The sequence below is a fragment of the Oryx dammah genome, unplaced genomic scaffold (assembly GCF_014754425.2).
Source record: "Oryx dammah isolate SB20612 unplaced genomic scaffold, SCBI_Odam_1.1 HiC_scaffold_26, whole genome shotgun sequence".
NCBI lineage: Eukaryota > Metazoa > Chordata > Mammalia > Artiodactyla > Bovidae > Oryx > Oryx dammah.
The window spans coordinates 66,707,407-66,732,407 of NW_024070210.1; the positions used below are offsets into that span (position 1 = coordinate 66,707,407).

General features: G+C 51.8%; 1 protein-coding gene across 3 annotated transcripts; it reads left to right on the forward strand.

The window, feature by feature from the left end:
* The first annotated feature begins 3,498 nt into the window (after positions 1–3,498).
* BMF (Bcl2 modifying factor) lies at positions 3,499–24,212 on the forward strand. Of its 3 annotated transcripts, none has more exons than XM_040226954.1 (5): positions 3,499–3,602; positions 3,984–4,112; positions 5,594–6,541; positions 8,056–8,216; positions 20,325–24,212. In XM_040226954.1, the coding sequence occupies exons 3-5, from the start codon at positions 6,250–6,252 to the stop codon at positions 20,424–20,426; spliced, it is 555 nt and encodes a 184-aa protein (XP_040082888.1). In that variant the 5' UTR covers positions 3,499–3,602; positions 3,984–4,112; positions 5,594–6,249; the 3' UTR covers positions 20,427–24,212. The 3 variants fall into 3 exon arrangements, with proteins under 3 accessions (XP_040082888.1, XP_040082887.1, XP_040082886.1); XM_040226953.1 differs by having other exon boundaries at positions 3,564–3,602; positions 6,245–6,541; XM_040226952.1 differs by having other exon boundaries at positions 3,564–3,602; positions 3,984–6,541.
* The last annotated feature ends 789 nt before the right edge of the window (positions 24,213–25,001 follow it).

The window sequence follows — 25,001 nt, forward strand, 5'->3', positions numbered from 1 at the left end:
CACAGACACACACACACACACACACACACACACACACACACACACACCCTGCAACTCAGAAGAGACTATTCCTTTGCACACAGATGGAATAATGCACAAAGAGATAAATTCACTCTGTTAGAGCAAGTCCACCGAGGAAGGACACCATGGCTTCCAGGTTCCCGGCCTTTCTTACACACATGATCCCTCCCAGAGGGAGTTAAGAGGCAAGAGAGTCCAGCAGTATGGGCTTTTCCACCAAGACCCCCACCTTACACATAAATCAGTTTCCAATCTAACCCCTCCCTAGGGGTTGAGTTACAAACCTCAGTAACCCCAGGGCGGCCTGCTTGGTAATTCCTATTATTCAGCTGTCAGCTGGTGTTTTTTAAAAACCTCCCTTCCCAGTGATCCAGTTACTAGAGTTTTAGAGCCCATTCCTTGTCTCAGAGAGAAACCCTATAGCCAGGTGAAACAATGGAGAGAGCTCGGCAGCTTTCTACAGGGAGCTGGGTTTTCTCTCCTGCTGAAAGCAGCCTCCCCTTAACTCTTTGCATTCCCTCCCCAGTCTTCTGTGCCTCCCTCTCAGGCGCCCAGCTGATGCCTTTCGGAGTAACCTGACTTTTTTTTGCGGCAAAATACTTCTTCCCAGAGCCAGCATCAGTTAGCAGAGGAAAAAATACAAAACAAACAAACAAACAGAAAACGGGCAAAGAATGGTTTCAGCAGAGAAAGAGGGAAAAGAGATTCTGCTATGGATGCAAGATGCATGTGCTCTGAACCACAAGTCCAGGGTTCTTCTGTTCCCAGGATGCTGCTGTTGGTAGCAGACTTGGAGCCAAGACCTCCAGCCCAGCAGGTCCTGACGCTTGGGCTGCAGAGTCTATCCTGTGCTGGAGGGGAGAAGGGACACGGGGAGGGGTCTGCTTTGACAGTGATGAGAAGTGGGAGTGAGGCTTCTGACCTCCCTGACCCCTTTATCCCTGACAGTCTTTTTCTGGTCCCTCTAGCTCATAAGGCTGGGCCCCTGCTGCTTGACCTTAGAGGCTGAGAGCAAAGGAGGCCAAGTTATGGGTGTCCTTCACAGGGAGCCCGGGGCGGGGGGTGCAAGCTGGGAAGGCCTGGTAGAGAGGCCTGTGAAGAAATATCACTACAGGGTATGACCCTTCTTCTATCTTCCAACCTGCTCAGACCCACTAAAATGATCCCCTCTGCTCCTTAGCCCCATTCCCCTACAATGTGAGTTTAAAACTTTTACAGGGTCGCAGACCCCTTTGGGAAACTGTTCTAAGCTACAGAGCCACCACACCCACACAAAAATGCTTGTGTGAACTCACAAATACAATCTAGCAAGTTTCTCTCCTAAAGCTGAGGATCCCTTGGTGAGCCTGATGAATACATGGACCCCAGGTTATAAGCTTTCTTTACCAGATTCCTTGCCTCATGGACCCAATTCTGCCTTGCAGGGCTGTGGTAAGGCAGACAGAGCTTTAGCAGCTCAAGTGGATCAGGATGACCCATGTATCCTGGGGCCTGTATTGCCCCAGAGGACAGACTCAGACCTGGTTTGTCCTTTAGTTCTACTCTTGACCCTAAGTCATGCCCTTAGGCCCAACTGGCCCACCTGAGATACGGGCCCAGGAGGAGAGCCAGTCAGAAGAGACGGATGGACCTAAGGAGGTGTGTGTGGACCTAAGGAGGTGTGTGTAGACCTAAGCAAATGTGCTGAGGGCTCCTTGGTGCCCTGCACGGAGTCTGGTCTTGGCCTTCTCGTCTGCTCACATATGGCATGACTGCTGCATCACCCTGACCAGTTCTGACACTCCTTCTTGGCCAAGCCTCCTGGCAAAATAATATACCTCCTTTTGGCTCCAGCACCTCTTTCTGGACTTCTGTCAACTTATGTGGGGACTGGGCTGATGACCAAGCTTGACTCTTGCCCCTTTCCCTTTCCCTCTTCTCCATCTTTTGGGGATAGCATTTTCCTACTCAAGCAACCACAGCCCTCACTATGCCTGGTCCACTTTCTTAGGTACCCTTTGAAGGAGTTAGGGACAGAATGAGCAGGAAAAAGGCACAAGGAGACTTTAGGCTCCACTGGGCTAAGAGTCCCAGCCCCACTTAGCTTAAATTTGAGTTTACAAACTCAGAGCAGCTTGGTGGTCCCCACTACCAGTCCCCACTGTCCCCTGGGTCAAGCCCCATCATCCCTCACCTAATCTGTTGCAGGGACTGGCTCCCTTTCACTGATTTCTGGCCTCTTCATTTATCTTCCCTAAAATCCAGGCTTGGTCAAGTCAGTCATCTTCTATGATATCTTTGCTGGCTGACCTATGCCTCTGGAATAAAGTGCAGATTCCTCAGCTGCCATTCCAGGGACACCTCTGTAATTTGATCTGAACCTCCCTGCCCATGCTCACCCTTCCTCAGTCCAGGTGTGCACCCAATGATCCTATACGTCCCCCTGCCCTTGATCCCTTGACAGACTCTCCAGTTCAGCTCTTGATTGTGCTAAAGCTAGGTCTTGGCTATTTTATCTGGTATTCTTGATTGAAAAATTGCCCCATCCTTCAAGGTCCAATTCAAAAGGCACCTCCCTAAAGCCTTCCCCAGTCTTAGCATTCTGAATGCATTTCTGCATTCCCAGCAGTCATTATCCCTGGCATTACCACATTTCATGTCGCTTTCCATTATCTTCTGGTCTACTTCTCTAAGTAGGTTGTAAGCACCCTGAGGGCAGGCACCAGGTTTTTGGTACCTAGCACAGTACCTGGCACAACGCGGGTGTTTAAGAAATGTTTGTGAACTAGCCCATAGATTCCCCTGCCAATAGTAGGTGGTCTGCAGGACACGTTGCTTTCCTTGCAGCCCTGGTATCATCTCTCAGCGCTGCCATAAGCAGGATGTGTGTCAACTGAGAGCCTGTGGGTCCCTTTGGATATGTCTGATCTGAATATCACTCGAGATAACAGTGTCAGTCACACATATTTTCAAGCTTCCTACAGCTTTGAGGGCTGGAGTTTGCTTCTGACCTGCCCAGCAGCCAGGGAAGATGCTTTGCCACCAGGTGGCCGGGATCCACAGGCACCCGTATCTTGGGCCCTCTGGATGCTGCCAGCCTCATCATCTAAAATCTCCCCCCTTCCTTCTCTTCGTCTCCCTTTCTGGACGCGCCGAAATTATTCAGACCATACTCATGAAAAAGAAGACAAAAATCACTTTGGCGCCCCCTATCTCCCTCCTAACAGGGAGGACTAAAAGGCTCTCAAGTGCTTCCAAAGTCCGTGTTAGGAAGCGAATCTGCTGGGACGACGGCTCTCCAATTGCGTTTCTGGCGGAGGTCGGAATTTGGCTCGGTCCCTTGCAATGTTTCCAAGGGAAGGTTAGTACAATCGTGACAGTCCCTGGCAGCCGCCCAGCCCGGGACTTCGGGCTCCACTCTCCATTGGCCAGCCATCCGTGTGACGCTCCGGAGGCGGGGCCTCATCAGCTGTTTGCGGGATGCCCCGAGCGGGCGTATTTTGGAAACAATACCGCGCGGTGCAGAGTGGCCTCCACCCGAGCCTGCCCGCCTCCTGCCGCCGCCGCCCCTGCCCGCGCCTCCCGCCGCCCGCTGCTGCTGGGTGAGCGCCTGGGCGGCCAAGGGCCGGGCGGAGTTGGATCTCACCTTCTTGGGGAAGTGGGGAGAGGATCGCGCTGCGCGTGGGGGCCCGGGAAGGGTTGGGCTGCGGGCGTCTGGAGTGATAATGGACTGGGGCACTGGGGTGTGGGAACGGGGTACCGAACCACATGTAGGTGCGCTGCTCCACAAAGGAATGCGGGGCTAGTGGCATTTGAGTCTCTAATGACTTGGGTCCAGGTGGGCAGGGGAACCTGCGCTTCCCCGCTGAGCAGATCTGGGCGCCCGAGAATGGCCCGGTCTCTGGATCTGACATTGGGGTAGGGCAGGGAGTTTTGGGACCTCCTACATCCCTGCGGAGTCTGAAGGCTCCTCTTCTTAACAGCTGGGCTTTCCCCCCTCCTTCCCAATTGAGTTTGGGCGTCAAGCCCCCGAGTGCTCGTCACGCTGGACCCTGGCACGGAACCCTGGCATCACGACTCGGAGGCCGAGATTCTCCCCTGGAGCCACCCAGGTCTGCTGTGTGTTGTGTGAGTGCGTGAGTGTGTGTGTGTGTGTGTGTGTGTATGTGTGCGTTCCCAGATTTTAGCCCTCGAAGAGGTTCAGAATGTCTGGCTACTGCCTTCTCCTAGGAGGAGGAGGAGGAGTCTGAGTTCAGCATCCCTGTTAGCGTCCTTAAGGGCTGGGATGGCTCCAGCAGGTTTTAGGGCTCCTTGATAGGACTACTTCTCTGGTAGTGCACTTAGGAAGTGCCCTCCTGCTGCCTGTTTGGACACCACCTCTTCAGCTCAGGGGAAGGGGAGAAGTCTTTTTTCACTGTATCCCAGTTTGCGCTTGATCTTGCCCAGCACCCCTCTGAAGGCTCCCACCTGCAGAAGAGTCATCGTAGTTCCTGTGTAGAGTGGGAAGGGTCCCCCTAGGCTGGCAGACCCACACCCTCTGGCTGCACCTCCCCCACTGTCCAGTGCAGGCAAGGGCTGAACTTCAGGGCTTTGCTGGGAGAGGGTGGGAGAGGTGATAAGCTTCAAAGGAAAAGCCAAGACAATGACTGTTGCTTGCTATTGGCTTTGGAGGGCCCCATCTTAGGTTGGGGTTGCCAGCTTGCATAGAGGAGATGGAAGGGCAGGAGGGGAGCCCCTGCCAGGTGACTGGTAGGACAGCGCTTGGTCCTTTCTGCGGGATGCCTTGTTTCCTGGCACTGATAAACTAGTTCTCTCACACCTTTTAGGAAAACACTGTCCCAAGAACACCACGTGCCTTTTTTTTTGGCCATCCAAGTGGGCAGGGAAGAGGGCAGGCAGGATAGGGACCATAGATAAGGACAGGATGGGATGGAGGGAGAGTTGAAGCAGACGTCTTAAAGCTTGCATTTGAGAAAGCCAAGATTCTTGAATTAACTGAGATTCCTCTAAGTACTTTACCAACCCACAGACCATTTGGCTTGTTCTTCAAGGGCAAGAGAGTGGAAGACAGAATTCCCAGGGGACCTCTAATTGACTCTGGCAGTGACGAACACCATCTCTCCGTATCCTTAACCACTCAGGTGGTTGCTTTTCTGACTGCCCCAGGGACCCTGAGGGGTTCCTGGTGTATGTATAGGGGACTGACTTTGAGCACAAGAAGCTGGGTGACTGCAAGCTCGTACTTCCAAGAGCCATCAAGTGGAGCAAGTGGAACTTCTTTATCACCAAGAAACTCATATCAACAACCTGAGTTCAGGCAGCAAGTGAGGTCACAGAGAGAGGGCTGAATTTCACTTCCTTCTGTGAGGCAGGTTGTACCCATCTCAGGTTCGGTGCTGGCAGGAATGGTAGGCTGTGGGGAAGGATTTGAAGTTGTGGAGATTAGTGACTCCACACTGAGCTGGGGAACTCTGGGCACTTTGCTGCATGCCGTACCTATCCTCAGCTAAGCTGTGGTAGACAGATAGCTCTAGTCTGCTGAGAGGGCAGCTGCAGTGACTAACTTGGGTTTTTCTCCCCCTCTCTCTCCCAGGACACACTTACCACATCGTTGAGCCTGTTTGTTGTGTTGAGCAAGCAGCGGGTGGAGACTAGAGTCTTGGGCGGGGCTTAGCAGGTTTGGAGGGAACCTGGCCGGGCTAGGATCACTGGCTTTTGTTTTTGCTGCCCAGCCTGGAGCTCTGCTCAGACTGAGATGAGAACTTGATGGTTACTCCTCAGGCCAGCAAGGGGGTCTGTGTGTGGTGAGCACTGTGGGTACAGCCAGTCACAGCACCCTCTGCCCTCCCACAGCCACTCACAGAGGCTAGTCTTGTTGACATTTCTCCAGGTACCCTCCATACTTGTAGCAGCTGACCATACCCCTGCTATGGCTATGAGTCAGTAGCAGTCCAGCTGTGTGACTGTGACCAGCCTGGGTCAGAAGAGGAGGCTGAGGGGAAGGTGGCTCCAAGTGGGTGCAGGGAAGAAACATGGAGAATCCTGGAACTGCAAGGCAGCCCACATTTGGGGGTGGGTTGTCACCCTTGGCAATGCTTTATCTGTAGGATTGACTGTCATCAGTGCCTGAGCCCACTTCTCCACATAAGAAGGGGGAGCAGGAAAGAAGGAAAGGGAGGGAAGTCCTTCCAGGTAGAGCCTGGGTGAGGGCAGCCTCCCGGATGCCTGCATTGCACCCTCACAGGGGAGATGGAGCCACCCCAGTGTGTGGAGGAGCTGGAGGATGACGTATTCCAGCCAGAGGATGGGGACCCGGGGACCCAGCCCAGGAACTTGCTCTCTGCTGACCTGTTTGCCCAGAGCCAGCTGGACTGCCCCCTCAGCCGTCTGCAGCTCTTCCCTCTCACGCACTGCTGTGGCCCTGGGCTTCGACCCACCAGCCAGGAAGACAAGGCTACCCAGACTCTCAGCCCAGCTTCCCCGAGCCAGGGTGTCATGCTGCCTTGTGGGGTGACTGAGGAGCCCCAGCGACTCTTTTATGGTGAGTGCTCTTAGCCTCAGGACTCCTCCCTTAGAGATGGGGGAAAAGAGGGGACTTTCCCTCCCCAAACCTGCTCTTTGCTATTTCCTTCCCCAAATTGAGCAGCAGGGGCTATTGATCCCTCAACTCTTCACCTGCTGACTCTCTGCTCATATACTGCTTCTTGTCTGTGCCCCTCAGGCCACAAGCAGGACAGATTGCCTTGCCATTCTTTTCTGCTCATTTGTCCCTTTCTGGAGGGATCCTTGGGTCCATGGTGTCTCCTTGGGTTGGAAGAAGGGTACCTGGGTCTTGGCTTTTACATATTATGGCCTGTTGAGTGGCCCAGGCTTTTGTGTCGTAATAGTGATGTACCTTCCGTAAAGTGGCTAGTGTTGCCCTGGAGAAGGCTGGGGGATCTGTGACTCGCTGTTGACACTGAAGGGGAAAACCCAGCTTGTTCTGGGAGAGAAGTTTCCTGGAGGCAGAAGGTCCCCCACCCTGGTTGTCACTTGGGACTTTCTGTGTTTGGAAGGGGAACTGGAGAAAGAGGTTGGGCCAGCCTAGGCTCATTGCCAGCAAAGGGGCTGTTTCCAAGGCTCAGTCAGATAAGACCCTTTCATTTGTGGGCTTCAGTGGTTGGTTTTATTAGCAATTTGCCCTCCTCTGGCAAAAGGGCAAGGTTAGATAGCCAGTGTTCTTCATTTAGCACAAAGCTTATGGAGGGAAGGGTGGATCAGAGGCTATCTTGCTGGGTCCAATGGAGCGGATTGAGGAGACGCTGCAGTTATTCCCAGAAGGAGCTGCACTGTAGGACAATTCAGGCAAAGTTCTGGCAGGAGTCTGAGAAGATGGATAAGGCAGGCAGGCAGGGAGGAGCGAAAGACGGGAGCAAGCGGGCGCCCCTAGCGGCAGCTCGGTGACCAGCACTTGGTCAGTGAGGAGAGCAGGTCTAGATGTCTGGCCTGGGGCTGGCTGCAGAGAGGAACTTGGCTACTCTGTGGTTCAGAGGAGTCTTCTCTCCCTATGTTTCTGTGCCACTGCTCAGAGCTTCAGGGCCTGAAACCAGCCTTTCTCTGCTACACCAAAAAGTGAGGTTACTTTCTGATTTTCTTTCTCTGTCCCTTGCTCTGCTCAACTGGGGATCTCTGGAGAGCTGCCTCCAGTGTTTTTCTAGAGAAGAGCTTCAGCCTGCTACTACTGTATGAATAATGAATAATAAATTGTGGTCAAGCGTAGCTGGGTAAATAAGGACAGAAGGTTGGCAAGTTCAGCCACACTTATTACCTTTGCCATGGCACTGCCAGTGAAGGGAGGGCTGAAGGAAAGCCTGGCATCAGCTTTCATACTCTCGGTCAGCAGGCAAGTCAGGCTGTCCACATTTGGCAGAGTGCCCTGAGAAAGGCAGGCTCAGTTCCTCTCCCTTCCCATACTAGAGTCTACCCTTGACCCCGGGTCTTGACCAGGGGTGGCAGGCATGGGGAAGATGGGGCAGTGGTGGAGCTTGCTGAGATGTGGGCCCTCTGTCTTTGCAGGCAATGCTGGCTACCGGCTCCCCCTTCCTGCCAGTTTCCCTGCAGGCTTGCCCCTTGGTGAGCAACCCCCTGAAGGGCAGTGGCAACATCGAGCAGAGATACAGATTGCCCGAAAACTCCAGTGCATTGCAGACCAGTTCCATCGGCTTCATATGCAGCAAGTAGGCACTGGGGCTTGGTGGGGGGAGGTGGTGTGCATCTGCTGGGGCTGTGGGGCTGGGGCCTGCCTCAGCAACTCTGTCTCTGCCAGGCCCCACGTTTAAGGGCCCATGTTACCGTGATTCTCTTGAACTGGAAATCGAGAATGGGCCTGGCTGGATGAGTGCTCTTGCTCTCACCTCTGAGATCCAAGTTGTTTATCTGCCTGCTTTCAGCTCAGGCCCCTGGAAATGCTCCGATCTCTTCGGGAGAATGGCATAGCTTCTTGCAGCCTTGACTGACACACTGTATCTTATTGAGTTCATCAGTGGGAGATGGTCCCTTGCAGACCTAAGGGGAAGATTTTCATGGTGCTGAGGAAAACTGGACAGTCGGAGGTACCTGGCTGTGGTGCACTGGGAAATGGGTAACCGAGGCCTGGATGGGTCTGAGTTGGGAAAAGTGGTGGAACCGGTTGTAACCCGACACTTTCCAGCTGGGGAGGCCGCTCCTCATTGTCTCTGTCTGGAAACCAGGGCCAGGACTCTGGAGACTGTGTACCTCAGAGTCTCTCCAGACCAGCGACCGGGTGCTTGGCGGGCAGCCTGGCACCAGCCCGCCAGGGCGGAGCATCGCGTGTCACTGGAGCTTGTGGCAGAGCCCATCAACAAAGGCGGCGGCTGGCGGGCTCGTGTAGAGGAGCCCTCTGTGCCTTGGGCTGGAGGCTGCCTGGCTCTGCAGCGGCAGTCTGGCCCAGCCCCTGGGCACTTAACTCTTCCTCCCTGGGTTGACTTTCTGGATGGCTGCCAAGGCGGGGAGAGGAGCCTGAGGCTGGATCCCTGCTAGTACAACCACCACTGAAGCAAAGTCCTGCCACCTGGAAATGAACACATTCCCTGCCTCTGGGAATTCCTTGCCTAGTCGGCTGTGTGTGTGTGTGTGTGTGTATGCGTGTCTATATATGACTGTTTATCAGGAAATCAAGAGAATAATTAAGCCACCACGATTGGACAGACCCTGAGGTTAGGCGGGGAAATTCAGGTGACCGGAGGAGAGCTATTGATAATAGGCTTGGCTTGAGGACCAAAACATGGCCAGCACCTGGCGGGAGGTGGGGTGGGGAGACAGAAATTTAGTTTAAGTTTCCTGAGATCCAGACAGAAGGGGTTATTCTCTGCCAAGGTGAGAGTCTCTGCCAAGGGGTTCTGAGGGAAACGTGGGGTTAGACCTGGTCCTGGTGGGTCCCCCAGTCCCTCAGGAAGAGAGGGTGGCCCTATGCTTAGATAATAAGGCAGCCTGGCTGTCTTCTCTGGCTCCAAGCTCCAGCCCCTATTCCCTCCTTTGATAGTTCTGTGGAAACTTGGCTTAGGGTTTTCCCTTCAGTCCACTCTGGTTCTTGATTTCTGCCTCTTGGCCTTCTTCCTACCCATTCACTTTACGCTGGTTGTGTAGGCCTGTGGTTGGCCTGAGCTCACAGCTCCTAGCCCCAGTGCTGTAACTGATGGAGGACACAGTGGCTCTGGGTCTCCTGGACTCACCTGGGGGACTACCTGGAAGGCAGTTTTCTGCATTCTCAGTAGACCTGATCTCTCTCAACAGCTGATTCCCAGAATGTTCCACCATCCACTGGTGAGCCCTTCTAGACTTGGGAGCAGGCTGGGAGGCCTCCTCTGCCCAGTCGAGCCCTGGCACAGGACTGGAACTCAGCCCAGGGCCATTTCTTCCCAACTCAGTCCCTCACAGGAGAAGCTGGCCTTGATCCCAAGGTCTGACCCTGCCCTTTGCTGTTTGGCATCACTGACCCCAGTGCAGAGCTGTCTCTTCAAGGGCCTGGTTCAGCTTGGGAGCAGGAGGGGCAGAGCCACAGAGTGGGAGGAGAACTAGAGGAGAGTCTCCCCAGCTCTGTGCCTCCCCCACTGCTGGCTCCTGACTTCCCTGTGCCCCTCACCATCTTGCCAGCTACCTTCTCCTACCGTGCCGTGGCAGGAGGCCGGCCAATGAGGCCGAGAGCTGGATTTCCCAGATTTTCCATTGCAAAGAGCCAGGCTTTTTGTCCATGGGAGTCCTACTTTTATCGCCGTCCTCCCCACTCACCCTGCTCACTTCGCTGGGAGCCCATCCTGTGGGAAGGACTGGGATCGTGGCCATGGGCAGATGGAGTGCTGGCATATGTAGGACCTTTTAGCAGCTAGTTTTAAGAAGTGAGTCATTTTCTGAACTTGATTACAATATAAACTAATGTCTAGATATTTCATATCCACACAAAACTGTTGTCACTCTTACATTCTTATCCTTCGTCTTCTTCCCTATTCCTTCCCCTCATCTCTGCAAGCAGGACACTGAGGCACAGGGGTGGAAGTAATTTAGGGTTAAGTCTTGAGGCTTCAGATACAAAGTCTGAAGGCCCAGGTTTGAATGCCAGCTCTGCCAGCTACCAGCTACTGGGAAGACACTTGATCTGGCAGAGCCTGTTTCCTCTTCTGTAAATTAGACCTAATGTCACAGAATTTGATCATGAAGATTCAGTGAGAAAACACCTATCTGAGTTCTAGGCACACAGTAGGTGTTCTTTAATGCTTGTTTCCTTTGTCTCTATAATCCTGATCGTCCCCCACATTTGTTCTTGTCAGTTCACAGTGCATCTTCCAGCTCACCTGTCCAGCTAGTCCCTAAGCAGAGCTGCCTCCTGTGGGCTCCCTTCCACCTGCCCTGTTCAGAGAAATTGGCTTCCAAGCTACTCACTTATGGGCCTTGTCCTTGTACATTTCTCCTGGGGGAATGATGATCAGTCTCCATCACTGTGGGTTGAGTTTAGATAACCAGGAAAGACAACTCAAGACACAATAAGAAGGTTGAAGGGGCCTGGCCATCTCCTTTCTTCTCAGGTCTGGGATGGTGTCCCAGGGCCAGACAATGGCCATGGGTCCCCGAATCCTGTAGGGAAGGTGAAGCTTCTGCCTTTTGTCCCTGGTTAGGGATCTCAGTTATTCTTTTTTTTTGGCCACATCAGGCTTGTGGGATCTTAGTTCCCTAACCATGGATTGAAACCATGCCCTCAGCAGTGAAATCATGGAGTCTTAATCACTGGACTGTCAGTCATTTCCAGTTATTCTTTTTCTATATGAGGGGAAGCCCTAGGAGATGTGGAGCACAGGGAAGGGTGTGATGATGGTAGTGCCTTATAGGATGGCATTACGGCAAAGTGAGTATGTCAGCATGACCCTAAAGGTAACATGCTCCAAATTCCCCCTGGTGCTGGTTATTGTGGGCTGTAAACCCTCTCAGCATGTTTCTCAAGGAGCTTGCTGGATGGAGGTCTAGCCTGGCTACCCAAGTGATCTCTCCAGGATGGCTTCTCTGGACCAATGGGCAAGGATTGGAGACAAGCTGTGCTTGCTGTCAATGCTTTGGGTCTCCAAAGCAGCAAGAGAGTTGGTGGCAGAGTGAGCGGAGATAAAAAGCCTTTCCAAACCTGGTCACACACCCCTAACTTCCTCTGGCTGGGTCAAGAGTGAAAGATTCCCCTCTTTGCTCCTTTGTGAGCTTAGCTTAGCTGCAACACGTGATCTGTAGTGGTCTGGTGACCTTAGCCTACCTTGATCTTGGTTCTGTGATGGTGCCTTGGTGTTTCTTGTCTGTCCAGCTTCTTCAGGGAACATGGCAGTACAGGTTTGCTTCCTCCCTGCTCTCAGGGGCTGCTCTGGCCCCGAAGGTGAGTCCCAGCTTCTTGCCATTCCCCTTGCCGTGGTCTCCTCCAACATGAGTCAAAGAATGGAAAAAAGCTGGTGTCCTCTCTCCTTAGGAAAGTCTCCTGTCCCAATGGCACCCTCTTGAACTTTGTGGGGTATTTCTGGGCAGTGTTAAGAAGCCAAGAATCATTAAAAAAAAAAAAAAAAAGTGGCTACTGGAGACCATTGAGTGAGTAAAACTACAGGAGAATTGAAATTCTTGTTGGAAATGGCTTTTTCACTTGGACCAGGAGTGGCTCCATTCAGAAGAGTCAGATTTGGAAGTTCCCTGAATAGTAATTAGACTTTATGGAAAATGAGATCTGAGAAAAATTTCAGCCACTCAGTGGAAACCATCTTTAGTTGTAAGGTCAGAGAAAGGATCCTGGAGTTAGACACAAAGTCTGGTTCAAATTCCAGCTCTGTCCCTTATGAGTCCTGTGTTCATAGGCAAATCATGTAACTAACTTATCTGAGCCTCAGTTTCTCATACATACCTTGCAGAGTTGATGTGAAAGCCCTTTGGAAATTGTAATATGTTTAACTATTAATTCCCTGGTGGCTCAGTAGTAAAGAATCTGCCCACAATGCAGAAGACCGGGGTTCGATCCCTGGGTCGGGAAGATCCTCTGGAGAAGGGAATGGCAACCCACTCCAGTATTCTCGCCTGGAGAATCCCATGGACAGAGGAGCCTGGTAAGCTACAGTCCAGGGGGTTGCAAAGAGTCAGCCACGATTGAGCGACTAACACACAGTAACTATTAATGCCTAGACAATTTAACACTTTTGAAAATGGGTTTTAGGATTTTGTTTGGACCTGGTTTTGGAGTTCTTGGGGAGCTCTTTTGGAAGTTGTACCTGAGCTGGTGTTTTCTTGGTTTATTAACTAGTGGCTTCTCTGCCAGCAGCCTGGATCTTCTGTTCAGGGAGCCCCTCACTGCTTCCTGACCCTTTGAGATGCTGTCCTTGTTGGTGAGTGGTTTTCTGGAGTTCAGACTATGCCTAATAAAGCTGTTCAGGCTCTAGATGGGGAAGCCTGGGGCAAGAGCCCCAGAGATTCTCTCTAGGGTAAGAAGGGTCCCTAGGAGCCAGCCCCAGAGTGGGAGGTGCCCCTCGGACAGTGCCTGGGGAAGAGTGAGGCTGGGGGAGGGGCTGTGGAGAGTGCTGTGCGTGAGAGCCAGTGCTGGGGCTTGGGGGCCCTGTGTTTGCTCTGTGGCTGGCTCTGTTTATATCGCTCGCTATATTTAGCTTCTGAGTCATCAGCGTGGCTGACTAGAGCCGAGTTCCCCACACAACTCTGCACCTGACTACTCTCTCTTCCAGGAGAAGGGCCTTGTAGTTCCGGACAGTCCATTCCCTCCCCACCAAGGCAAGCCATGGGGATAGGGTTGGCTTTGGGTCCCGCCCCCCCCCCCGGGGGGGGAGGGGCAGGGAGGGTGATGGGAGGGGGGGATTTGGAGGAGGCATTAGAAAAGAAGGACAAAGAAAAAAGTCTGGTTTGCCTTTTGATCTGTGTCTGGCAACCAAGAGGGCATGTTCCATGACCAGTACAGAAACAGCCAGTGTGTGGGGTGAGGAGAAAAGCCTGGCCTTCGGTGCTCGGCTTGACCGTCCCTTCCAGGGAGTGGCCCCAGGCGGGATGAGAACAGTCAGCTACAAAGGCCTCAGGTTGGGAAGTAGAGCCTTGGGGGTTCCTTCTCCCCCTCGTAGATCCACAACAGACCTGCTCCCTCCTCACTCCCCTCTCTCCTTCACTTTTTAAAAATAATTATTTATTTTTTAATAGGAGTATAGTTGCTTTACAACGTGCTGTTAGTTCTGCTGTATAACAATGTGAATCAGCCATATGCGTCTCCCTCTCTTGTGACCAGAGCGCACCTACCCCTCTTTCTCTCTGAGTTCCTAAGAAGCTGCTCAGTAGTTTGAAGGAGCTGCTCTCAGACTCAGGGAGACAGAGCCCGCTGGGTCAGGGGTTCAGTACTTCCTGTCTCCAGGCCACGGAGGGGCAACCCAAGGCTCTGGGACATGGGTGGCAAGCACAGCCCGATCCCCCACCCCCAGGGACTCCCCATCTCCCAGGCTGCCCTTCTGGGAGAAGCAATTGGTGTTGCCATGGTGGTGACTGATAGCTTCAACGTCCGTTAGTGCTGCTGGCTGGGCTGAGGAAGCTCTTGGTGTGAATTTTTTTCCTTTTCCGTTTTGCCACATTGCTCGTTCCTTGGTGTCTCGGTCAAAAGCAATTTGGGACAGTAGGCCCACAGGGCCCGTGGGGCTGCCCCGGGGGTCTTAGAATTCCTTGCCCAGCTTGGCAGCCTGGAATTCTGAACCCAGCTGCCTCTGGCTGCCATGGCCCATCTTCGAGTGAAAAGTCAGGGATTCCCCCAGGACTTAATGAGCCTGCCTAGAAGATGGTGCTCCTGGGGCACTTGCGCTGAGCTGAGGGTGTCAAGGGAATTGCTCCACAAAGTCGAGTCTGGATCAGGTTTCCCTTGTCCTCACCAGGGATTGGGGAGCTGCTCCAGGTAGCCATGGCCCAATGCTTTACAGATACTTCTCTCATTTAAGCACCACAGCAACCTTGTACTTCGACACCTCATTACCCCCGTTGTATTGGAAGCCAGGGCTCCGAGAAGTGGGGTTACATGCCCATGTGATACTGTTGGTCCTAAAACCATGGTCTTCCCATCACTCACCCCTGCTCCTCAGCAGGGGCAGCCCAGAAGATAAGAATCTGATGGAGGTCCCACTCTCCACCCTGGCCCACCTTTGCCTCCTGTGAAACTGAGTTCTTGCTTCCCCTTCAGGCTGTAAAATAATTGAAGACAAGGCTTACAGCTTGCTTATCTTTGTGTCCTTCGTAACTCTTAGCTTGGCTGGATACCTGATAAAAGTTTGCTGAATCAAACAGAAACATCTTCCCGACTTCTTGTATGTGGAATTTTCCTGAAGTCTTCCTTAGCTCTGTATGCCTGTTGTCAACAGCAAGGCTTTGTGCTTCAGCCTCACTGTGGTTAGTTTAGAGTTGATGGGGAAAGGAAAGAAGTGCGGTAGGAAAACGACATTTTATAGAGAGTGTATTGCCCTATATTTTAAAAGAAACTGAGCATGGTTTCAGAGAAACATCTGAAGTTAACATTTCAGACCAGTTTTAGCTTTATTTCTGTTTTATCTTCAGTTAGCTCTGCCTCTGAAAGGTTTATTGTCTTTCTAGTCCACAGCATCCTTACTAAATAGTTAATGATCTGAAAACAGTTTCTTTAAACATACTGGGGGTGGGGACAGTTAGGTGGTGATTTTCTTTGAACAGTTAATATCATTTTCATAATATGAATAAATACACTGTAATATTTTAGTGAAAGAACACAGCTCTGGAGTCAGGGATCTGAATCACCCCCTCCCAACTAACATTAGGGGTAACTTTTCTGAGCCTTTGCTTTCCCATCTGTAAAATGGGATTGAAAATAATACCTGCCCTTCTTATGGCCCAGATTTTTGTGAGGAGCAAAAGAGATGATAAAGCATTTCAGGTATGAGATTGTTATAAACTGATCTGTTTGGTCAATTTGCATTTTGTGTGTTTGGTTCTTTGAAATCAGGGCTACAGTGTAGCTTTGCTCTTTACCCAAATTCTTTGAGGGTGAACTAGCTCCTGCTGGAGCATCTGGTACACTGGTGACACACAGAGGCCCCAGAGGGTGTGAACTGGATACAAAGCAGGAGAGACAGAGGGAGATTCTTATCGGGAGAGCAGGGAACACTCTTTGTGCTTAGAGCAGAGGCCATGTGGGATGAAACAGAGTTTGATATGTGTAATACCACCTTGTCAGACACTGCAGCCAGCTCTTAAAAAAAATAAAAAAGCCTTTAATAGTTGGGCCTCTCTCTAGGCAAGAGGCTGATCCTATCGCATCAAGTACATCTTCAGACCTGGCCAGACTTCAGTTGTTCCTGGCTTCAGACAAGCAGGTTATCTTGGAACGCTGACTTTTCTATAGTCAGGGCAGTGTGCTTATTGAATACCTACTGTGTGCCCTACGTGTTCCCCATCATCCAGGATGAATGAGTGGGTATTCAGTCACAGTGCCTTGCACACGGTGGGAATGACTCCAACACTTGTCAGCTGACTGCCTTCATCCCCTGACCACAGAAGGAAAGTAGGGCTGAAAGGAGAACCCCAGGTCTGTCATCCTGGTTGTGCTCTCTTAACTGAAGAGGGCATTTTTATCCTCCATGTGAGGACCCCTTCCTTTGGGGTATTCACCTTGATTCTTGCCTTCCGTGCCTTGGTCCTACCTTCTGGACCAAATTTGAGAGCTCTGGTGTACACTTAAATTCCCATCAGCTTCTCATCTTCTGAGCCGGTCTTCTAGCCCTGAGGCTACCCTGGCTATGCATTCTGGGAACCCCCATTCTTTGTAGATTCCCAAACTTGAGGGGTCCCAAGCAGCTTGGGAGAACTGAACCTTGTGCCAGGGGTCAGCACTCACTGATCTCAGGTGAGGAGTCAGGGGACAAGCGCACTCTTTCCTGGTTCCGCTTTCCTTCTCCCTTTCTCCCGGACACCCTCTCCTGGAAGGATCCATGTGCTCTCATGTTTCAGTGTCTTTGTGTACCTCATCCTGTTCAGTGAATGTTGATTGCCTTTCTTCTTACTCTTTTTCTCCCTGGCCTCCCTTCAAGTCCTTTTTCTTTCCTTTCTAGTAATGTCCTTTTTTAAAATTAAAAAAAAAAAAAACCATTTTATTTATCATTGTTCTTCATAATCAAGGCCTTCTGGTTCTCTCACTGTGTGGCAATTTGATGTCCTTTCAGAAAAGGGCCTTCTGGAGCTCGCCCTGTGGCAGGAGAAGCTGGGTGGGGTATGTGTGGCATTGCTCGTGCTTGCAGAAAGGGTTGCTGGGGCAATAGATGGTTTCCCAGGCCCTGATCTTGCTGTGTCTTATGGCTGCCGGGGCAGCCCGCTTGACCTTGTACTAGGCAGCTTGTTCTCCAAGCCCACCCAGACCCTCCACCAGGCTGAATTTAGTTGTTGGAGCTCTGAGTTATAATCCTGAAGGTGATTGTGGGTGACAAACTCCGAATCACCAAGCTTTATGGTTGGAAATCACCTCGGTGGTTTCTAAATGCCTGTGTGGCCTGGCTGCCTTAGAAGCACCTGGGCAGGATTAACCTCCAGCTTCGCCAAGTCATTACTCTGGTGGGAGGAGATTGAAAGACTAAAGAAAATACCAAATCATGAAATGTTTTCTTCTAGGCTATAGGATCATGAGTGATTTTATTTTCTCCTTTCTAATTTCTTGTATTCCAATTTTTCTACAGTTAAGATGTATTATTTTTATGACTAAAATAGACAATAGATGTTACTTCTGATTTCAAAAAAAGTCACTCAGGGGAGCATTTCAAGGTACAAACTTTTGGGCCCTTCCCTGAAGATTCTGCCCCAGTTGTTCTGGGCGGGACTTGAGGACTCTGTATTTACGATAGTTCCTCAGTGGATTCTGTGACACAGCAGGTATGGGAACCACTAATACCATACCTCCACTTCACCTATGAGGAGAGGGAAGACTCAGGCTGGCTGGTGAGAGACCCCAGCCTCCCAGCTCCTCTGATTCCTGCCCCCGGGGAGTTACCCGCTGCCTAGAGTGCCTCCTTCCTGATTCAGGAGCCCCAAGGCCTGTCCCAGGCAGAGGCACAGAACCTAGGTCCTTCCTAAGGCTGGTCCCTTGTGGAGCTAGGTCAGTCTGTGTCTCCCAGCAATGTCTCCACCTTCCAGTCTAATACCACTGTCTTCTGGATCCCTAGAACCCACCATGATTGGAGTGAGGATTCTTTCTTGCCTTATCTGCAAAGACTGCGGGCCCAGAAAGTTACCCAGAGTGGCAAGTGGCCTCCGTTAGGGGAATGTGGGGAGAGATTGAGGCCTACAGAGATGGGATTGGTTCAGGCCCCAAACTGTAGAGCTGTGATCTCCCTTCCTTGGCCCTTGAGCCGTTTTGAGATGATTTAGAGAATGGGAAGATGGAAGGCCTACTCTGGTATAAAGAAAGGTATGTGGCGGCACTTGGAGCACAGTGGTAATGAGTAAGGACATTAGGGCCAGGTGGCCTGGATTTAACCCAGTCCCTGCTACTTACTAGCTATGTGGCCAAGTTTCCTAACTCTTTGAATGATCTCATCTATAAAATGGGCATGATAATATATACATGTGTCATAGAGTTGTTGAGAGGATCAAAGGAGCTTAATGTGTGTAGAGCAGTTCTTCTTACACTCAGATGTGTCTTAAAGTTACCTGGGGATCTTGTAACAAATTCAATAAAGACTTTAAAAATGGCCCATATTAAAAAAATGTTTAAAAAATGCATTCTGATTCATTACGTCTACATTTCTTATAAGCTCCCAGCTGAGGCTGAAGCTGCTGGTCTGTGGACCACACTTTGAGAACCAAGGACATAAACCAGAACCTGACACACTCAGTTTACAGTGACTGTTTGGATTGTGGTTGTTATTGTTACTTGGCCTTTTCAAAGAGGCACCTGAGGAGCCTCTAAATTCCAGCAGACTGGCCTCCCTAGAGACCAGTCTTTTCCTGGATTTTCCTCCTATTCCACCCATGACCTTTGCACCTGTCCTGGGTAGCAGCTGGGGAGGGGAGACAGGAGGAGGGGGTGCTCTGTCCAGCTGCTGCAGGCAAGCCCGAGTCTTCAGGTTTGCAGCTGAGTCCGTTTTCACGCTGCTTTACTCTAACCAGATTTTGCTAAGCCTGGTGTGTTTCCTCTTTTTACTCGTCTCTGTTTACAAAACACGAGGAAGCCTTCAGTCTCTCCAGTCGCAGTCTGCCAGGCCTCCTCTGTGGCACACCCTGACTTCCCTCCCCTTCCTAGCAGGAGCCGTGCCTCCAACTTTCTCGGTTTTCCAGTCTCCCCTTCTGCAGGGAAAAGAGCAGTGCTATTGCTACAGATAGGGGGTGCGGCTGTGGGGGGGACACAGATACATGACAGGGCCCTGAGGTCAGCCTCAGTTGACATCTCACCTCTCTCTCTGTGGCCTCAGGCAGGATGACAGGGAACCCAGCAACCTGGCCCGTTGCCTGGGGACAGGTCAGGGGGTCAGGGCCTGACGTCCCTGGGAAGCTCTGGGAATCCAGGAGCTCTGGGGGCTCACTTTGCAACTCTGCCACTGACTTACTCTAGCCTCCGCTCAGCAGACTGGGAGTTGCCTGGTGGGGGCCGGGGCTGTGGTTAAAGACTGCAGGGGCTCCAGCTCCCCCTACACACGTATACACCTCACGAAAACGTGATTGCTGCCCAGGCTCTGCAGCAGTCCAAGTCCAGTCTCTGTGCTGGCTCCTTTTTTTGCACACTAGGTTTTTATTCCCCTGTCCACTGAGAACCCCGTGGAGAGGGCCCCAGCCTCGTCCTCCTGCCCTGGCAGATAAAGAGAGAACAAAGACCGCCTCTCCCAGCACCCCTCAGTCCCCTCTGAGCCTCTGCTGATACCTGTGTGGGTGGGGCACCAGCCACAGTCCTGTGAGTCACTGACCCCTGACCTTTGCCCCAAGCTTCCCTGCCTGACAGTAGGACCTGGGATAACCTCCAGAGAGTAGTGTGCATTCTTTGTTTTTGTTTTGTTTTCAAGTATGTTCTTGCTTAACGTTTAATTGGCTCCAGTCAGTAGGAAAGCGCTCCAAGAGGGATTATTTATGGCTTACTGTCAAGAGCAGCTATAAAAAGGGCAGCGCGGAGCTGAAGATGCTGGGAAGGGAGAGAGGGCAGGCGCCCAAGTGTGTGTGTGTGTGTGTGAGTGTGTGTGTGTGTGTGTCTGTGTGTGTCTGTGTGTGTGCGTGTTTGCACTGGATGAAATCAGATTTTTGCTGCCTCAGCAGTGTGGTTTAAATGGAAGATTAACCCTTTGACCTTCACAGTGTCAAATCACTTGCAGATGGAGGCTCCCCCCCCTTTCCCCCTTGTTCTCTGTGTTACTTTGGAGTTGGGGGAGAGAGGGGGGCACTTCTTCTCTTTCTTTCTGAAGAAAGTTTGTTGTTCGTGCAGCTGAGGTTTGAGGGGCTCAGGAGCCAATCTGATTAAAAGCAGCACTTGGCTAAACTCTGGAAAATCCTGCAAGCAGGGGAAAAAGTTTAATCCTCTTGTGCACAGTGCATAAAGAGCCTGGTCTTTTCTTTTTAACGTTCACACTGCAATTGTATATGGAGAGCTCTGCTATCTCCCCCTCATCGCCACTTCTCTCATCACTCCCCCAAATCCCCCATGCCCCCGAGTTTGCTGTCCTGATGGGATTAAGGTGCTGCCCTGGGACGTGTGGATCTGAACTTTTGCATTAGAAATAATAAGCTGTCGTCTCAGGTTGCATTTAGGAGTTATATCGCCTTTTTTTTTTTTCTTTTAGCACCAGCAGAACCGAAATCGCGTGTGGTGGCAGATCCTCCTCTTCCTACACAACGTGGCTTTGAATGGAGATGAGAACAGGAATGGGGCAGGCCCCAGGTGAGGCTGGGCTGTCCCCTTCGCACGGGCACCATGGAAGGACATCGACGAGGACTGACGCTGCATCTTGTGAAGTTGTTGTTTTGTGTTTTTATTTGAAAAATTTCTCTGTGTACATAAGACATCCCCAAGCAGGACCTCTTTCCCCGTTCAGGGCCTCGACCAGGAGTGGGGGCCTTTGTCAAACACTGTTGAAGTAGAGGCTGGTGTGTCTCCCTGGAACCTCCTGAGGGCTCGGACGAGTAGATCCTTCTGCCATCAGTTGTTGAAGACGACCAGGTAGTGGTCTCCCGGGAGTGGACTGTAGTTTTCCCACAGGAACTTACGAGATAGAAGGCTGGATTAGACATGTGGTTCCACCAAACCTATCAGCCTTCCACCGTGAAGGAGCCCCTATCCGACGGGTCACACTTTAACCGCCCCCCAGGGCCTCACCCAGGGGCTTTCCAGCTGTGCATGGCAACTACACTAGGTCGGTCAGCCAGCTCCATGTCTGGGCTCTCACTGGGTCCAGCCATCGCCCGCCCCAAGGGCTAAAGGATTCTTGCCCAGCCCCTGTCATCTCCAGCAGACCTCAGGGAGGGTTGGGTTTCTCCATGGACCCTCAAAAAGTGCCGCAAAAATGAACCAAAATTCTGGGTAGGCCTCACGTCTGCTTTGGTCCCACTTGGAAGCCCAGGATCGGTCCTGAGGTGCAGAACCACTGCCCACTTTGGCTGCCCAGGACTGGCTGGGTGTCAACCACAGAGGAGCCAAACAGCCAGTCAGCGTGCTGTAGCCAGCAGCTTGTGCCTTCATCAGGTCTTCTTTTGAAAGAGCCAGCCAAGAGACTGAGTCCCGCCCCCAACAGCAGCACTCTAGGGCCGGAAGAAACGGGACCGACTGTGGAGGTGCCGGAAACCAGGCGGCCATCCCACCCATGAGAGTAAGCCCTAGAGGAACCCAGACCCCTTGGTTTCCTTGGAAACCAGTTACCTCCTCCCTCTTATCCCCATTCCTTTCTCACACCTAGTGGGATCCAGGAAGAAGCCAGCATAGTGGCTTTGTCAGCTGAAATGTGTCTTTTAGAGTAACAGACAGTAATTAGAGTGAGGAACTATCAAAGCTGGGTGCACATTTCCCGTCTTCCTTCAGCTTCCAGCCAGGCCAGAAAGGCAAGCGCTGGAACGCAGCAGGATCACCACTGCCTCTGAACTCCTTTTCTCTCCCTGCTGTGGCACTAATGGAGAGAATTTAAAGCAGCCTGCCTGGCAGCTCTGAGAGCAGACATGGGGAATCTGAAAAAGATGCAGGGAATCTGTTATCCAGACACCTAGAAATTAAATTATCATTTTTGGATATGTGAGAAAAGTTAACATTGGTGCTAACGGTGAAGCAAGGCCCGAAGAAAAGACGGCTTCCCTGGGCAGAGAAGGCCCCAGGGCTACCCAAGGAAGCTGGAGGAGTCCAGAGCAGACTCTCATAATCTGAACAAGTCCCCACTCCTCTGATGGTGCAGAGAGGAGGTCTTCGTTCCCGTTGAAAGACACACTGATCTGGATGTACGGTCAGGCAGGTTGTTCACTGCACAAGGGCACCGGCAGAGGAAGGTGATGGAAGCTAGAATCTAACCCATGCTGCGCTCACTAAGTTGTATGCCCTACTGTTGGGCTGTGTCCACTTACAGGAAGGATGCCTTTCCTAATTTGCACAAAGGTACCCTGTGAGCTCACAATGGCTTGAAGAAGGACTTCAGACTGTGCATCAGCCTTGGTTTTGTTCTGCTTGGATATTCTAGAGGTATTGCCTACCTATTCTTGGTCAGAATTGTATTCTCAGGGTGTGCACCATGGTTTGTCTGCTAAGAAGATAGGTTCCTTCTTACAAGAAGGAACCCAGGGAACAGGCATGGAGACTGGTGCTGGGATAGGCTGACCATTGTGAAGTTCAGCCTTCCCTGTGGGTCTTTACACCATTTTTTTGAATTGCACGGGACATGTGTTATTTTTCCCTCTCCTGGACCAAGGCTGTGACTGGCAGGGTGCCGGTATACCTCGAGTGGCACACATAAGAAAACAGGATTGTTTTTACCAGCCACTTTTACCTCCTCTTAGCAGACTTTCCATGTGAGCTGAGTGAGAGCGCAAATAAATGGTCCAGGCCTTGGTGCCTAGGCAAAGCCATCAGCCTCAGAGACCTTGCCGGGCCAAGCAGGATGTCCAGTGGCCTGTCCTGAGAACTGAGCCCCCAGTCTGAGAAGCTCAGTTAAACATTGCACCTGGGGCTGGGTAGAGGGTCATCTGACTGCACTGTCTCCATATTCCATGAAGCCAGAAACTAATTCAGTATCCTAAGCAAGCCAGGACCAAATGTGAAACACCCCTCCTTCCCCTCCCACCAGAACTCAGCAGGTAGAATAGTCCCAGGAGGAAGAGGTTCCTCCTGGCTGGCTGTTTTTAATTGGTGTAGTGATCTAGACTGGCCTCTTCCCCCTCTGCCTGGTGACTTGGTCTGAACATTCCTCAAGTTCAACCTCAGGAGACCCGTCCTTCCCCTGGGCTCCCTCTCCCCAGCCCCCACCCCCAGGAGCTTGGCTGTCTCCAGTTAGGGGGTGGAGAATCAGTTAGAGGGAGGGAGAGTCTGACCTGGCTCCTGACCTGTAACCGACAGAAGACTTGTGGAGCTTTTGTGGTTTGCTGAGGGTGGGGTTCGGGAGAGGGACTGGAAACTCTTCCCTGGTAGGAATTGCCCTGGAGGGAAGGGAAGCCTGATGTTCAGGGTCAAAACAACTCTTCTCATTAAGAACCCCAGAGTAGGGGCTTCTGGAAAGTGGTAGAACTAGGGAGGGAACCCCCTCAGGCCAGCTGTCTGACTCCCTCAGACAGTTGTAGGACTCAGCTGGGCCTATCTATCTTTGGCTGCTTCAAAGCCTGGACTGGTAGAAGGCTACCCTGGGGCCTTTTCTTGCTCAGTCCAAGGATCACCTCCCTCAAGCCCCCAGAGCAAGGGGCTTATGTGACAGGCATGTCCTGAATGCTCAGAGGGGCCCAGCTGACTTGTCTCTCTGTCCCCAGTGGCCAAACCTCATCCAAGGATGGGTTGGACATGGCAAGGAGGGACATAGTCCAGCCAGGGCCTCTTCCACTTGGGGGCTGAGGAGCCACTGTGATTGTCCTGGTTAGCACGCAGAGAGTTCTGATGAAGTGGGGTGGGGCAAGTGAGGGATAGCAGAAGCAGGCACATCGGCTCTGTGGGGGCTTCTGCACATTGGTCCTGCAGGGTCTCTCTATGTGTGGGTGGAGACACCTTGGTGAGAGACTACTCAGGCTGACTCCTTAACTCTAGCCTGTGAAGCCTCCTGGGGACTCTGAGCAGTGGGTGTCCACAGCTGGTGGGCACTTTGAGCCTTGAGGGAACAGCAGAGCAAGCCAGAGATGCGTCAGCCGCTCAGGCTGAAGGTGCTTGGAGCTCTGCAGGCTCCTAGTCCGTGCTGCCCTTCTCTCTGCACAGCAGACCAGCACCTCCCTGCTCCGTGAGCATCGCCCAGCAGGTTGCTCCATCCCTGGGTCCACAAGGGCTGTGGGGGAGACCTAGTGAGAATGTAGCATTTTGTCCCTCCCAGGTTAGCTGTCCTGGGTTCACTGTGCTCTGCCTCTGGGAGAGAGACAAGAGAAGAGAGGGAGGGGATGGGAATTCATTGTTTCTAAACCTGTACAGAATATTTGGCTTTGTGTTCTTCACATGCATATATGTGTATATATCTTTGCCCTCATCAATTGGTACAGTTTTTAATAAAACCATTTAAAGCAAAGCTGGTCTTTTCCAAGGTGTAATAAAAATGCAAGGGGGTCTGTTAAGGGATTCAGTTCAGTTGAGTTCAGTCGCTCAGTCGTGTCCGACTCTTTGCGACCCCATGAATTGCAGCATACCAGGCCTTGCTGTCCATCACCAGCTCCCGGAGTTCACTCAGACTCATGTCCATCGAGTCAGTGATGCCATCCAGCCATCTTATCCTCTGTCGTCCCCTTCTGCTGCCCCCAATCCCTCCCAGCATGAGTCTTTTCCAATGAGTCAACTCTTCGCAGGAGGTGTCCGAAGTACTGGAGCTTCAGCTTTAGCATCATTCCTTCCAAAGAAATCCCAGGGCTGATCTCCTTCAGAATGGACTGGTTGAATCTCCTTGCAGTCCAAGGGACTCTCAAGAGTCTTCTCCAATACCACAGTTCAAAAGCATCAATTCTTCGGCGCTCAGCCTTCTTCACAGTCCAACTCTCACATCCATACATGACCACAGGAAAAACCATAGCCTTGACTAGACGGACCTTAGTCGGCAAAGTAATGTCTCTGCTTTTGACTATGCTATCTAGGTTGGTCATAACTTTTCTTCCAAGGAGTAAGTGTCTTTTAATTTCATGGCTGCAATCACCATCTGCAGTGATTTTGGTAAGGGATTAGAGATTCCCAACTTGCTTCTCCCAACTTGCTTCTCGCTGCCCTCATGAGTGACACCCCACCCCCACCACCCCACCCCTGCCCAGGACCCCAGCTTTTGTCAGGACTTCTTTTCCCTCTTGGGGCTAGTGACGAGACATTCTGATCA